This window comes from Camellia sinensis, chromosome 1 (genome assembly GCF_055761805.1).
Source record: "Camellia sinensis isolate YWXY chromosome 1, ASM5576180v1, whole genome shotgun sequence".
NCBI lineage: Eukaryota > Viridiplantae > Streptophyta > Magnoliopsida > Ericales > Theaceae > Camellia > Camellia sinensis.
Window position 1 is genome coordinate 97,310,025 of NC_138961.1, and position 17,095 is coordinate 97,327,119.

At 37.2% G+C, this 17,095-nt stretch overlaps 1 protein-coding gene and 1 pseudogene across 4 annotated transcripts in view; both read left to right on the plus strand.

The window, feature by feature from the left end:
- LOC114261127 (valine--tRNA ligase, mitochondrial 1) overlaps nt 1-11,377 on the plus strand; it is a 48,031-nt gene extending 36,654 nt beyond the window's left edge. For all 3 annotated transcript variants that reach the window (XR_014336820.1, XM_082881186.1, XM_082881190.1), the window contains 2 exons: nt 6,756-6,901; nt 10,870-11,377. Coding sequence is in view for 2 of the 3 variants with exons in the window: in XM_082881186.1 (XP_082737312.1) it covers nt 6,756-6,901; nt 10,870-11,053 (330 nt within the window). In the remaining variant the exon portion in view is untranslated. The remainder of the gene's footprint in view (nt 1-6,755; nt 6,902-10,869) is intronic.
- LOC145790806 (putative glucose-6-phosphate 1-epimerase pseudogene) lies at nt 1,112-2,026 on the plus strand (annotated as a pseudogene). The gene has a single exon (XR_014330027.1). The product of XR_014330027.1 is annotated as a putative glucose-6-phosphate 1-epimerase pseudogene (transcript).
- Nucleotides 11,378-17,095: the final 5,718 nt, after the last annotated feature.

The following is a 17,095-nucleotide window of genomic DNA, read 5'->3' on the forward strand; positions in this document are numbered from 1 at the left end:
CTGACAACGTTATTCAATGAGATGAATGGAGTATGACAATATTAGCTCAGAAGATGTTTACAATTTCGGTGTGGTTCGCAGCTCGGATGAGGTTCACCATGTACTGTTTGGTTTTTCAAACACAAGAAAAAATTAATAATAACGGTTCGACTTTTTTTCAATAATGAACTCCCAAACATATGCCAACAACTTGGCAATACAGGGCCGAATTGGAGGTAGTAATTCCGCAACATCTAACCAAACAAATTCCATTTGTTTGGCCATAGTAAATCGAACATCCTTCATATGTTCGGCATCTTAGTTTGTTTGGCAGGATAGTTCTAAACAAATAAATTTTGTTCTGGAATAGGGTTTCGCCCAAAGACACATAGTTTGGAAGTTCAGTATTGAACGGTGTTCTTTGAACAAATCTAAGTTTGATTTGACGAGGTTATAAAAAAATATTACAAAATACCAAAATTAAATGGTAAAATTCGATGGGTCGGTGAAATGACGTTGGTGATTGGCGACCAATAGTGAGAGATCGTCGTTGGTGATAGGTAACCGGTGGTTAGAGTTTGTCGTTGATCATTTGTGGTGAGATCGTTGGTGATGGGGGCTGTGATAGTCGGTTTTTAGGAGGGGTTATTTTTACTGAATTAGGTGGGTATGTAGTGTTTTTTAGGAGCGATAATTTTGGTATTATGTAGGGTTTTTTTATAGAAATTTTCTCAATTTTGAATTTTATAGGTAGGTAATGATATAACTTCTGTTAAAACCTATCACCTACTTCACCCACTAAACCTAACCCACTACACCACTACCACCTCACCTACTCCACTAAACCTAACCCACTACACCACTACCACCTCCACTTTACCTACTCCATCTACCACCTACTACCACCTACTCTTCTATATATAGGAATCATTGTAACATTCAATAAATATATAACAATCAATAATACATCAATTTTAACATGGTATCAGAGCTATAAGATTTAGGCCTGTATTTTTTTTCTCACCGGCGGCCGGCCGGCCGGCAACTTTGCCTTTGCTGCCCGCTGGAATTTTCTACACATACCTTCTCACCCCCACCTCTTCTTACCTACCGCCGTCCCAAACCCTAGAGAGAGAGAGGCACACAGAGAGAAGAGAGAGAGATGTCTAATAGCGAAAGGGTTCCTGTTGAGCTCTGTAAGGGCGTCAATGGCCGCGACAAGGTCGTCCTCCGTGAGGTTCGCGGCAGTTCTGCTGAAGTGTATCTTTACGGAGGTCATGTGACATCTTGGAAGAATGATCATGGAGAGGAGTTGCTTTTTGTCAGTAGTAAGGCTATTTTCAAGCCTCCGAAGGCAATTCGTGGTGGTATTCCTATATGCTTTCCTCAATTTTCGAATCATGGCTCTCTTGAGCCACATGGGTTTGCTAGAAACAGGTTTTGGAGCATTGATACTGATCCACCTCCTTTTCCGACAAATTCCTCCAGTAAGGCTTTTGTTGATTTGATCCTTAAGCCCTCTGAAGAAGATTTGCAGATCTGGCCTCACAGTTTTGAGTTTCGGTTGAGGGTGACCTTGGGACCTGGAGGAGATTTGATGTTGACATCGCGCATCAGAAATACCAACGTTAAAGGAACACCTTTTACTTTCACATTTGCATATCATACCTATTTCTCTGTTTCAGACATCAGTGAAGTTCGGGTTGAAGGATTGGAGACGCTGGCTTATCTTGACAACTTGAAGAATAAGGAGCGATTTACTGAACAAGGGGATGCAATAACTTTTGAATCAGAAGTGGACAAAATATACCTCAGCACACCTACCTCAAACTCGCTCACTTCCTCTGCTTCTCCACCGCATGGGGCGCTGCTCTCTGGGTCACCTTCATTGGTGGCATCATCATGTTCAAGAATCTTCCGAGGCCTCAGCCTGGAAATCGGCTTCTATTGCAGCGAAGTATCGGCTCGGGTTTCTTCTCTCTGCCTTCGCTTTCAATCTCTCCAATCTCTTTGTCTCAGATTTGCATTGTTAGGTTTTGGCATCTGACTCACATTTGGTTTTAGTATTGTCTTTTTAATTTTAACTTTTATTTTTATAACAGTTGATCTATGGCTCCTACCACCGCCCAACTCACACCAGACACCAACTTTTGTCTCCCTCTTCTCGTTTCTTTTTATTTTAATATTCTCCACCCACTCTTCTTTTATTTAAACATAACACCTTCGCTCCACTCATTCACTTTATTATTATTATTATTATGCACCACATTCAGAATCCAACATCCATGTACTCTTTGACCCTTTTTTATCAACCCTTCCACCTCACACCGATCTTTCTCAAATAACCCATCCAAACATATTTTTTTTTTCTCTACTTTTTTTATTTTATTTTATTTTTATTATTACACCACACCACAACACAAAATCACACACAAAAAAAAAAAAAAAAAAAAAAATTCCACAAACTTGTCATTTCTTCATGCCGGGGATCAACCCCGATCACAATTTTACACAAAAAAAAAAAAAAAAAAAACCACACACACAACAACCTCCAGGAGGGATTTTTCTTTTCCCTTCTCTACTCTACTGCAGGTCTCTTCTTTTTGCCTCCGTCCTGAGTGGCCCTTGACGGTGCTGCCTCCGTGTTTTCCACGCCGCCGAGCACGTTCACTCCCCCATACTCCTCCACTGCAGCATATGGCGGACCTCCAAATCGGAACATAACGGTGGCCTTCCGCTTCAGCTCCTTATTTTCCGCCTTTAGCACACTTATCTCTGCTCGCGCATCCTTATACATGCGCTGGAGCAGAGCCAGTTGGGCGTTTAACTGCTGCACCTCATTTGTCCTACTCTGCAGCCGGTGCGACAGGTTTGTGACCGCCGTCATGGTCTCCACACATGACTTCAACGTATACTGATTGGCCTCAATATCTGTTTGCACCGCCATTTTTTGCTCCACCGACCGCATCGGAAAGTTCAACGGAGCAAAATCAGAGGTGTTTGGTTGAGGTTCACGGGCCACCGCACCAGTTATCTCTCTTGTTGACTCGTTGAGGTCTGGAAAGAGAGTGAGCAGACTACGGGACGAAGAGGCCATTTTCTGGGCAACCGAGTATTACAGAGTGTTTCAAGATTTGCAGCTCTTAGAGACAATCTCTCAGAAAACGAATATCTCTCTCAGAAAATGAAGAGTTTTTTCAGAAGTTTTTTCACAAAGTTTTTTTTTGTCTTCGCTTCTGTCTCAAGCATAGCCTCCGCCTCAGTTTATAAAGACCATGATGAAGAGGCAGACACGCGCATCATGCGCCTCTCGGCGCTCGCCGACAACATGGGCGCTCCTTTTGATAGGCACGCCTTTTGATGACACGCCTTTTTATGGATTGGGCACGCCTTTTGATGGCACGTCTTTTGATGGCACGCCTTTTTATGGATTGGGCACGCCTTTTGATGGCACGCCTTTTGAGGGTGCGACTTTTTAGGGGTCCGACAAGACTCTGTAAACTGTCCCGACATTGATTCCGGTTAGCTCCTTCATGGGTCCGACAAGACTCTGTAAACTGTCCCGACATTGATTCCGGTTAGTTTCTACAAGGGTCCGACAAGACTCTGTAAACTGTCCCGACATTGATTCCGGTTAGTTTCTACAAGGGTCCAGCAAGACTCCGTAAACTGTCACAACAACTGTCACAACATTGTCTGCTACAACGGTCCGACATGACCCCATAAACTGTCTTCTACATCGGTCCGACACGAGCCAGTGTCTTCTACATCGGTCTGCCATAACCATACAGTCTTCTACAACGGTCTGACACGACCATACATTGTCTCCTATCCATTTTTTATTTTTCAGATTATTTTCTTGTTTTGTTACTCTCTGCAAACTCAAGTTGGTTAGTTCCTATCCCCCTTGAGTTTGCGGGGGGCTGTTAAAACCTATCACCTACTTCACCTACTAAATCTAACCCACTACACCACTACCACCTCACCTACTCCACTAAACCTAACCCACTACACCACTACCACCTCCACTTTACCTACTCCATCTACCACTTACTACCACCTACTCTTCTATATATAGGAATCATTGTAACATTCAATAAATATATAACAATCAATAATACATCAATTTTAACAACTTCCCAATTGAAATGTTAGGGGAATGCCTGTATATTTTTGCTCAATGTCAGGGAGTCTCTTCGATTTAAATTAACAGGTAAAAAAATGGGTGGTGCTAGGTAATAAGGTGTGGGCCATTAGCAGCACTCAAATATTAACGTCGGTAAGCCAGGGAAGTGTTTTAAGGCCTCACGAGGGTTGAGATAGGGAGACCCTTTATCTCCTTTTCTATTCATTTTGGTAGTGGATGCGTTAGGTAGGATGGTTGATAGAGCTAAAGAGGTAGGCCTGTTTGAAGGCTTACAGGTTGGTAGAGATAGAATTAGTGTGTGTCGCATTTGCAATTTGCGGATGACACTATTTTCTTCTCTACGGGGGACGAGTGTCAAATGGCAAACCTTTTTTCAGTTGTAAGGCTCTTTGGGGCGATTTTAGGGCTTAAGATTAACTTAGAAAAGAGTAGGGTAGCGGGTATTAATGCCAATTCAAGACTGATTCAAAGTGTGGCCGATTTGCTTGGTTGCGGGATTGAGATATTTCCTATGAAGTATTTAGGCCTCCCACTGGGAGGTAACCCAAGAGGTGACATGTTTTGGAATCCAGTGGTGGAAAGGATAGGTAAGAGGTTAGAAGGGTGGAGTAGGGCCTTATTGTCCCATAGGGGTAGGTACACTTTGGTTAAGACAGTGCTGAGTGGTATTCCTATTTATTTCATGTCTTTGTTCAAGATTCCGGTTAGGGTAGCAAAATCCATAGAAAAGCTAATGAGGGATTTTCTGTGGGAAGGGAAGGATGAAGGAAGGAAGGATCATTTGGTGAAATGGGAAATGGTGTCATTACCAAAGGAGAAGGGGGGCTTGGCAGTTGGTAATATACTGGCCAGAAATATGGCTTTGTTGGGCAAGTGGTTATGGAGATTCCCAATTGAGCGTGGTTCATTATGACATGCAGTTATCAAAAGTAAAGATGGGTTGCATGTTAATGGTAGGGACTCTCAAGTGGTTTCTAGGGGTTATGGGCATGCTTCGTGGAAGTCTATTTCTCATACTTATCCAATTTGGTCCCAATTCATTTCTGTGAGGGTGGATAAGGGGGACGCGGTAAGATTTTGGGAGGATTTTTGGGTGGTTTTTTTGTCTTTTGCTGAGTCCTATCCACTTCTGTATAGAGTTTCTCAATCTCATAATTGTTCTGTTGCGTCCGTGGTTGTTTCTTCATTGGCTCCTTGTTCATGGAATTTTAATTTTTTCCGTAACCTTCATGATAGGGAAGTTCTCGAGTTGATATCTTTATTATCAAGGCTTAAAAATGTTTCTTTGTCTCCAATTTTGGAGGATCGATGGTTTTGGAATATTCATTCGTCAGGATCTTTTACTTGTAAATCCTTTCTGAACAAAATCATTGATATTCTGCATGTACCTCAGTTTTTGTTTCACAAAAAGATTTGGAAGGCATGTGCTCCTCTTAAGGTGAAAGTGTTCATGTGGATCTTGGTTTATGGGGGCACTTTGACAAATGATTCATTGCAAAAGAGGAGACCTTCATGGTATCTTAATCCTTAATGGTGCATAATGTGTTGCAAAAGTGGAGAATCTTTGGATCATCTTTTTGTGCATTGTTCGGTGGCAGGGCTTTTGTGGAACATGGTGTTTGGTTTGGGGAATGTACAGTGGGTGGCTCCTAAAGGAGTTGCTCAAATGCTATTATTTGATTTTCAAGTTTTTGAAAGGTCAAAGATGGCTAAAGTTCTTTGGAGTTGTGTAGTGTTTGCAATCTCTTGGGTCATTTGGTTGGAGAGGAATGGGTGTATCTTCGAAGGAGGAGCGAGGGATATAGATTATTTATGGGATAGAGTGAGATACTTGGCATCTTTTTGGGCTTCGGCGAGTCCTATGTTCCGTGGGATCTCTCTTTTTTTGATTGCTTCAGATTGGGTGTCGGTTTGTTTTGTATAGTTTGTAGTTGGTGGTCTTTTGGTTTGGTTGTCTTTTTGGATGTATTTTTTTCTTTTTCCTTGTTGAGGATGCCTTATCCTCTCTTCTTTTTGGCCATGAGCCTTAATAAAATTAAACTTTTCTGTTGCTGATAAAATATATATATATATATATATATTGGTTTGGGTGTGAATGATATAACTTCCAAATTGACATGTTAGGGGGGTGTTCGTATATTTTTGCTCAATGTCAGGGAGTCTCTATGATTTAAATTAAAGGGTAAAATAGACTTTCACTTGAAAAATTAATGGTGATTTGCAAAAGGGGTGCATCTGATACAACTTTCAATTGTCAAGGGGTTTTTGTGATATATTGGAAATGTCAAGGGGTGTATGTGTATTTTCATCAAATGCCAAGGGGCATATGTGATTTTACGCTTTTTTTTTTGGCTATGTATACCAATATATATTTACATATAAGTGTAGTTGCTACCTTGTTCCTTACACTGGAGTTATGGAGTTGGGCCGTGATATATATATATATATTTTTTCTAGTAAGCTTGTACATTTATGGTTGTTGTTGTTGTTGCTGTTGGTTGCTTTAAGAAGCTATAATTTCCAAAAAAGCAAAAGAAGGATAGAATTTATTATAGGCTAGAGTTTCATTTTGTTTGTTTTTCCTTGTATTGTTAAAATTCTTTTGACCCTTGAAACGATCTTTTTTCAGGTTCTAAGTGAGAATGATGCTGCTCCAGCTGGATGTGCGGTATCTGTTGTAAATGAATCCCTTTCTGTTTATCTCAAGCTTCGAGGAACTCTTAATGCAGAAGCAGAGCTCGAAAAGCTTCAGAAAAAGATGGAGGACATACAAAAGTAAGTGTCTTTCCACAACTGAAACTCTTGTCCACTACACACAAATTCAACTTTTATTACCCTTTAGATGATATGGGATGTCTGAGCTTTACTGCAGTTGCAAACAAAGGATTGTTGTTGGAGGTTGTGGTCAATTCCTCATGCACACTGCATGTGCAACCATCTTAAAAAATTGAGTACAAAAACTGAAAAAATACATGATTGCCATTCTGACTAACTGCATTGATTTGAAGTTTTGTTTTGATGCAAAATTTTGGTCATCTAGATAAAGGCAGATTGTGGAGCTCAAAAGGAACAGTAGTATGAATTAAGTGACACAAATCGTTGGTATGGTTTGACCCATAAACAAAACTTAGATTGATCATGGAAAATGATAGTTACTTGTATCAAGGCTATATCGACCCAGTCATATCAGAAAAAATTATCTTGAATTAGCAAAGAATGAAATCATGCAGAAAATAGGTACTAGCACACCCAAGCAATAAATATATGGATAATGCCTCTAAATTGAGAGTAAGCACTGTTGGGTGTTTTGGCAGCAAATATATGATTGAAACACAAGAAAAACACAGCTGAAACACACAAATCAGATCTGAATTTTTTGCAGAAAATAGAGGAAAATAAGCAAAAACAGAGGAAGAGGCTCCAAACAGGACAGAACCTGTGCAGATTATTTCATACGCTTCTTAGCTTCTCTTACAAGCTTTGTACATGTAATTATACACACCGAAGTACAAAGAACACCTGGACATATTGCCCCCCACATAAATTAACTATGATTAACAAAACATAACCCAAAACATAACTAGAGTTTAACAAAACATTAGTGATTGTTGGACACAAAACTAACCCAGCACAATACATCAACAAGTACAATGTGATGTCCGGTTGTTGACTGAATTTCTCCTGAATTATTTATTTATTTATTTTTTTGTTGTCTTTAGAGTAATTAAGAAATGTTGTCATTTTTGAGCTGTTTGATTAAGCTGTTTGTTTCAAAGGTTTTTTTCCCAGAACTGGCATATGGAAATTGGATCTATATGATGTGATATTCCTTTTAGTAGTTGATCAAATTAACTTAAGCCAGTATGTGCTTATGATTTGTTTAGTTGAGAGAATCTAAATAGAAATGACTCTTCTCCTTTATTTTGATAAACTAGAGATATTTCATAAGAGGGCTACTAAATGCCCCTACTTTTTAATTTGGACTCCTTATTTATTTATTTATTTTTTTATTACAATTTTGTCCTAACATTAAATTCTAACCCTAACCCTAATCCCACTACCACTTCCACTCCCGCCGACACCCTCCAGCATCCAACCCACCCTTCGGCAACCAACCTATCACCGTTTCCACTCCCGCCGACAGCCTTTGGAACCACCACTTCCCACCGTCATGATGCCTACCCCCCATGACCCCGACCATCGCGATCTTCATTCTCACCAGCAACCTAGATTCGAAACCAGATCGTCAAGCAACCCAAATCTTCATCTTCATCCTCTGGAACCTACTATCTTTTCTCTCTTTCGTGTGTCTCTCTCTTGGTCGATTTCTCTCTACCCTACAGTTTGGTCAATTTCTCTTCGTTCAGTTACACAGAGCCAAACTTGTTGAATATGTTCGGTGCTCCACAACTCACTTATGCCTTTTGTTCGGAACTGGTTTTCCGAACAACGGCGAGAGGTCGCGAAGGCAAAAAAAGGGGTTGCGGTGCCTACCGGAATGTGAGAGAGGTCCCAGAAGTGTGAGGGTAGAGATTAGAAGGAGGAGTAGGGGTCGTTGGTGAGGGAGAGGCGTTGGGGGAGGGTTGTCGGGGGAGGAGGATCACCGGAGTGGGAGGGGGACTGCCGGAGGAGGGAAGGAGGAGTTGTAGGTGGAAGGTGTAGGGGTGGAGTTCAAAGGATATATTTGAGATTATGGTAGGGTCCAAAGAAAACTAAAGAGGAAAGCAGTTTTGGTGGTGGGGGCCAAAGTAGTGGGGAGTCTAAAGTAAAAAGGTTGGGGCATTTAGCAAACCTCATTTCATAAAAAGGCACTTGTGAGAAATGGATGCCACCCAAGTACACATGCAATCTTTCTCTTACAGAAAATTATTCGTATTATTAGCAAATTCCATGAAGTTCTTAAAGGGATGGATTAGTTCTTTCCTAATTACAATATCCAATGGCCCTAAGAGAGATGGCAATTGCTTTTTGATCTTTGAGCTAGCATTCCTATATATGTATCTTGGATGCCCTTATCTTCCTTAAATACACACTAAATTTATTCCTGGCCACCTTCCTTGCAATGAATTAAGTGATACATTAGTTCTGCCTCCTTTTTGCTCAATACCTTTTGAATATACATTTTCTACTTCTTTGAATATACTGGTCAGGCCTGTAAACGGATCAGATTTAGGCCGGATTTGGTAGATCCGATCTGATCCGATTACATGTCAATCCGAATCTCATTTGCCCAAATCCAATAATGAGCAACCCGAATTTGAATCTGCTTTGTACAGATAAATCCGACCTGATCCGTGTATATTCTTCTTATTCTTCTTGAAATCAGCATTCTTACATGCCAAAATGCTACCCAACAAAATCAAATTTACAAAATACCCTAAACTAGAAACCTAAGAAGTATGAAAACTTCTAAAAAGATGGCGTGTCGGTGTTGTGTCCGTGTTGGACACCGATACTCGTCGGACACTTTCCTGACATGTGTCCGACACTCATCAAAATGTGTCCTATTTTTTTAAAAAAGAATTTAGATTGGGACACTCTTTGAACAATTGGAAGACACATATCCATGTCCATTACTTGAACACATGTGTCCATTGATTAGGCACACATGAAACTAATTATAAATTTAAATAAAATAACTTAGAATATGATGGTAAAAGAAAAATAACGTCAATTTATTGAAATTAGTGTTATTTTGCTTTTATTTTTTGTTTTAGAAGGATATATTCATATATATGACATATAATAAATATATAAAATTATATATTTTGTGCGTGTCCCCCACGTGTTGTGTTTTGCATTTTTTGAAAATCACTGTGTCGGCGTGTCTGTGTCGTATTTGTGTTGTGTCACGTATCCATACTTCATAGCTGGAAACATATATATATATATATATATATATATTATATTGAGGAGGGTAAGAAGAGTCTTCATAAGTCTCGATCAATCTCAGACTAGAAGGATTAATCTTCAAACAACAAAGACAGATACACATATATATATATATACCTATCACGCAGTCAATCTGAACTTGCTTCGCTTGGATTTGTTGATACAATGTTAAAAATCAGACTTGTGTGGTCACTGGAGCCAGAGACGAAGCCCTGTCGCCACTGTGAGAAAGGGAATACGGTGTTGCTGACAATCGATTGAGAGGGTCTGATAGATTTTTTCTGGAAAAGCGATCGAGATGGTGGTGAGTGCTCACTTGTGGTGGTTTAGATGATGGTATTGGTGGTGGACGGTGAGGGAGAAATCGCAGAAGGTGAGGTGAGATGGTGACAGAGAAATCACTGACTGTTCTTCAGATCTTCTATGCTAGTATTCCAGGTAAAACGTTATAATCAGATCAGACAAACAATAGGATCGAATTGGATTTATCCGACTTTGTACCATTTAAAACCGGGGTATGCACATTTGGATCAATCGGGTAATCAGATTGGATTCGGGTAAAAGCCGGTCGTCTAATAGGTGTAATACCGATGCAATCTGGCCACTTCGTCTTGGGCAATTGTAATCTCACAACAATGCACTGTCTAGTCTAGTTTGCCAAAATAGCTTTTGGGGACTCAAGCTAATATTTGGTCAATGTTGGGCATCCTTTGAACTTTGAAGGGATTTATTAATTGATTATATCATATATCAAAGCCATACATTTCTGAAAGCATAGATGTTACTTTGATAGGCTTTTCCCTCTGTATCTCTATTCATTTGATGGAATAATTGAGTTTGTATTTTTATAGACATCGGGACAACCTAACAAAGATGATGGATGCTTCTGGCTATAGAGAGAAGGTTCCACCCCATATTCATGAAGAGAATATAGCAAAGCTTTCCACACTCATGCAAGAACTTTTGTCTTTTGAACAAGCTAGCCAACATCTCGAACGCGAAATTGCAACAGAAGGATCAGAAAATGATAATTGAACCTCAATTTTATGCATTATAATTCATGGGTCAAGTAATTAACATTGTGAAACCCCAAGGGAGAAGCTAGTGGTTGAAAGTTGTATATATGGTGATTGAAATTATGTCATTAAATGTGGAGACGACTGTTATGATTTTTGTTGGTATAATGATTTTGTAATGCTTCAAACTTCCACACAAATAGGACCTATAGTCGATATGAATTCTTACTGTACAAAATACAGAAACGCTCTTGCTAAACACCTTTTCTGTGATTTTAGACTGATCTGTAATCGTCACGTCGTTAATGTTTATGTCAAAAAGATTAATTTACCTTTACAGAAACACTGACACCCCCCCCCCCCCCCACATCACAGACATTGTCTCTCTCTCTCTCTCTCTCTAGCACATCACATCATTTGCCTCACTTTTTTAATTAAAAAATAAAATAAATTCTATCAATTTTATTTCAATAAAATAAATATAATTTTTGATATATAAATTCAATTTTTTTTAAATTCATATTATTCAAAAAAATATCAACAAAATCTTTAAAATAAGACTAATAGTTAACATATTTAATAAAAACTTAAATTAATAATTCAAAAAACATATGAAAAAAACTTACCTACTTAAAATAATTTGTATGATTTGAAATTAATGTATATAGCAATTATTTAGAATTATTTTTTGAATAGAAAGATGTTATTTTTTATTTACTAAAAAATGTAAAGACTAAAAAAAGTTTAATAAAATGTAATTAAGTGGTTTGCCTCTAATATTGTTTGCAGAAGACATTTCAATATTCCTAACAAATTATATAATAAATTTTAAAGAAAAATAAAAAAAGACACTACAGAGTGGAAGACAAATTAAACAAATAAATATTTGATTAAATAAAAAAAATAAGAGATAAAAATATAATAATTTTTTTTTTTGTATAATATAGTTTAATAAAATATAACCAAGTGTTCCCCTCTAATGTTGATTGCAAAAGACATTTCAAAATTCCTAATAAATTGTATAATAAAGCTTAAAGAAAATTAAATAGTAAAATCAACAATAAAATTTAAAAAAAATGAAAAATACACTATAGAATGGAAGACAAATTAAACAAATAAATATTTGATTGAATAAAAAATAAAATAAATAAGAGATAAAAATATAATAGAAATGAATTAAAAAAAAAAAAATGGAGTACCAGCTTTCCAGGATGGTTTCACATTTCCTTCCAATTTGGATAGAGTATAACATCCATTTCATAAGCATTATCTTATATAGTAAAGGGGAGGGTCATTTTGATCTTTTGGCCAAACCATTTTTGAAGGAAAACTTGTTAAACGGACCAATACATGTAGATGGGACGTGTGCAATCCACTTGCCCTTTGTTTGGATGAAAAATATAATAGTTACAGATAAATACAAAGTTATAGAAGGGGTGTCTGCATATTTCTAAATGTCAAATGTCATTTGTGACCAGGGGCAGAGCTAGGAATTCAGTGAAGAGGGAATACAAATTAATGACAATATTAATTTTGTTTTTTTTCTCATAATAAACAACAATGAGATATTACTAAACGTAAATATTAAGAGTTTATTTGGATAGATGTGAATTTTAAATTGAAAGATTTGAGGTTAAATTTTATACAAATATTGTGGAGTAACTATTTTAGGTGAATTGACAAATTAAGAAAGAAGGTAAGTTGAGATAGAAATGATATGTTTTAGTAGAGAAATTCTATAAAACACACTGCAAAAAAAATGTCTATCATATGTCGCAGTTATGATTTTTGTGGTCTTTAGTTATGACACATTATAGTGTTGGATATAACTTAGTTATAAGTTGTTATTTTGGTTATGATTGAAGAGGTCTTTGATTATACATCAAGTAATGATTTGTAATGACTTATTTTGATATTAGTTATGACTTATAGTAATTTTTTTTTTCCTTTTGTTATAATTGAAGATGTGTTGTTTGGTTATAATTTATATAGTAGTCATTTTAGTTATGAATGAAAATAATTTGGTTATGAAAATTTGTAATATCAATACCATAAAGTAATAACTAGTAAATGGTACATTCCTTTGGGAGGTGTATAATAGGACTCATTTTAGTAGGTTCATTTTAATTAGAAAGAAAATTTATAATAGAGGGACTATTATAATTTAAAGAAGAAATATTATTATAATTTTATAAAAGATATATATGATATAATATATATATAGAGAGATATCAATATAATTATCAAAACTCGAGGGGCATTGGGCTTGCAATGTCTCTGGCCCAGTCTGCAATAGTCCAAAATCATATGGGTTAAATGCTTTTTGCCTTAAAAAATAAATTAAAATCTAGTGCTGGTATACCTTATTAGAACTTGACCAATCTTGAGCGGGACTTCAATACTGGCTCCATTGCAAAGGTTACAAGATCGTGAAAGTTTAAATTTTATTTTTTGAATTCTCGTTCCAATGTAGTCTTAGCTGTATATTAAAATTCTCACATCATATGATTGGCATGGGTGCATACAAATTCCCTTTTATTTTAATGCAATCCTAATCATATAATTATATCTAGAAGTTTTTATTATATTATTTGACGGGTTGAGTGTATTAAGGCATAGAATTATTTGATGGTTGAATAAGAATTTAAAATCCTGATAATGATTAAAGAAAGTCAATTTTTAAGTTTACATATATTATCATATGGGTTATATTATATTATAGGCAAATTATGACATTTATGGAATTGATTATCACAAATATCATAATTGAATCTTTTTAGGGTTATAATTAAAATAAATAAATAAATAAATTGAATCATAATCGAACATCACATAGGACATAACTAAAAATCTTTTTTTTTATTTTTTTTTTAATTTTTTTTTTATCATAACCAAAATAATATCAAAACCAATATAACAATGAGTTATAACTAATACAATGATGTATATAATTTAGTCATAACCAAGGTTATAACTCGAGCCAAAACTTTAAGATTTGGATTCAGATATTCTCACAACTTGAAGGCCAACACTGGATAATGCGTTTATTTCATGCTAGGCGACTACCTCAACATCAATAATTTATCTTGACCATCAGAGGTGGGGTCTTCAAATTCCAAGTTGAAGGTTGTGGAGCAGTAAAGTTTTGGATGTGTTTGCTGACAACTTGGATCTAGATTTTTTTGGTTTTATTTTTATAATTTTTAGTTTGTTAATGTAATAATCCTTCTTATGTGGTGTTGGTATTAAAATTTGGAATCTTTCGTCAACTGAATGCTGACAAGGCATAAAGATGACATGGGAAGATTGGCTAATATGGCTGACATGGTATAAGGATGGGCTGAAGATAGAAAGGTAAGGAAGGTGATGGCAGAAAATCAAGGAAGAAATCAAAAACCCAGTGAACAGTTCCTAGAATATGGGCATAGACATGAAGAAATGCAAAGAATTAAGGAAGATCAGAACCAAGGGCCAGGCCAGAAGTCAAGTATAAAAGAGAATTGGATGCAATCAATCATTCATTTAACAACTATTCATGAAACGTGATATTTATCTAGGAGTAGTTTAACTTAGCAGTTGTTAGGAGTAGATTAGTTATAGTGTTTTCCAACCCCTATTTCTCTTATTTCTGTAGATTGTTGTATTTTTCATTTCTTTGTTTTTATTTAAGTTTTTGTAACTAATGGCAAGGACAGTTTTATTGAATAAATACATATTCTATTATGTTCTATTTCTTCTTTATTTAATTACCTCTAAGGAAGTCATTAATCTGTTTAAGGCATAGAATTCAACCATAAAGTCTGATCTTTTTATGTTTATTTAAAATCTGTTTAAGTCTATCGATCAATCACTGTCGATTGGGCTTAAATTGAATTTTTGCTAACATAAATTAGCATGCCCAGTGGGACCATTCTAACTTGGAGTAATAGTGAAGAAGAAAGTTGAAAAAAATAAGACTACTGACGCCAGCAGGAAGATTGCTGACGAGTCAAGCCTTCTTGGGGATCCAAGTAAGAGGCCTGCTGAAGATACGGGTTTCCCTACTGGTTTTCTCGAGTTTAGGGAAGAGATGGATGTCATCGAGGACAGCCAATTAGTAGTAGCCAGGTATGGAGAAGGACTGAAAGATCGTCAGGACATGACTAATGGATGCTAGTACCACAGCCTGACAGTTGAACAGGTAGAGGAAATGGTTGCCTAGCTTGGCTATACCTTCGAAATGAGACTAGAACACGTCACAAAAAGTATGCGGGCCAAGCTCAGGATGATTGGGAGATTCAACCCTACTCCTAGTCCTCCACCACCAGCCAAAGTGGAAGCATAGGTGACTAAGGTACAATTCTAAACTCCTAAGGCAAGTAAAATTCATTAGGGTAGTGCCCCTTTTTATAGGCCTCCAACTCTCCAAGAGGAGGAGCAGGAGAGGTTTCAAATGAACCCTAATCAGACATATAAAGAAACTAAAATTAACATCAATTATGGGGGGCAATCTAGTCCCTCGAGGCCTTTTGTTCAAAGAGAGGCCCTAGAAGGAAAGTCACATTATAATCAAACCTTTGAAATGAATAATAGACCAATGCAAGGGCGGCAAAATTGGCTCCTAGAATAGGAAAAACCAATAAATGACATTGTCAGGCCTATGCTAGGGGGGAAGTTTAGAGCCCTTGGGTATGAGGAACCTACCGTTGACAGACCAAGATTAGGGCAGTACAACTTTGTTGACTAGAGGTTTAGACAACCAAATTATGATAACCTAAGGCCAAGAGGCAACCAAAGCCTTTGGCAGCAAGTATACCAAGAGCAGGGCTTCAGAAATCATGAACCACAAAGAGGGCCTAGACAACCCCCTCGACATTTTGAGGAAGGAGGTTTTGGTTTGCACCTACTTCGACAGCAGCACTTCCAGCTGTATGAGGGGTTTGTTGCACCAAACTTTTAGCCATAAGTGAATGAAAGGATGGGGTATGTTGCCTATCATAAGGAGCTGAACCTTGAGCCAGCCTAAATTAATAGGCATCCGATCATGGAAATAATTCAAGAAATGTATGGCCCATGCCTAAGGAGGCCTAACAGACCAATGTTTGGGAAACCATACCCTTATTGGGTGGATGAGACCCCTCTTTCTAGAAACTTTAAAATGCCTGAACTTTCCTTGTTTACTGGGGAAGAGAGGTAGTCGACCATAGAACATATAGGAAGATTTACCATGCAGTGTGGAGAGGCAAACTTAGATGACCTGAAACTTAGGCTTTTTCCATATTCACTGTCAAAAGTAGCTTTCACATGGTTCATTAACCTGCCAGAAAACTTAGTACCCACATGGCAGGATATGGAGGGCAAGTTCCATGCACAATTTTACAAGACTGAGCCAGACATTAGCATGGTGGACTTAACTAAGTTTAGACAAAAGTAAGGGGAGTCTGCAGAACAGTACATCGATAGATTCAAAAAAGCAAAAAACAAGTGCCATGTTTATATGCCTGAGATAGAGGTGATAAGATTAGCCTAGAATGACCTTGCTTTTGAATTAAGGAAAAAATTTAAAGGAATGGAATTCAGAGATTTGTTTGAAATTTCATCTAGGGTGACCAGTTATGAGTCCATCATTAGGGAAAAACAGCAAAGAAGAGTTGTTGCCCTAGGAACATATTACCAAGACATAGAATTGGAAACAGAAATGGACATAGATATTGCTCAAATAATTTGCAAGACACCAATGACTTGTGGAGCCTTAAAAAAGGCAGAGAAACCAGTAAACATGCCTTCTATTCAACCAACTAGGAAAAATGTGCCAATGACCCATTAATAGTATTCTTTTGATTTATCAAAGGCAAATGCTTTGTTCGATGAGTTGTTGGCTAGGAAGTTTTTGACATTATCCTCAGGCCATAGCATCCCAAAGGAAAAAGATAGAGTTGACAAAGAATACTGTAAATGGCATAATTCGTTTACATACTCAACTAATAATTGTGTGACTTTTGATAGTTGTGTGCAGGATTTAATTCGGAAATGAATACTGAAATATGCTGAAAAAGAAAAAGGAGTTATGGTTGTCGATGAG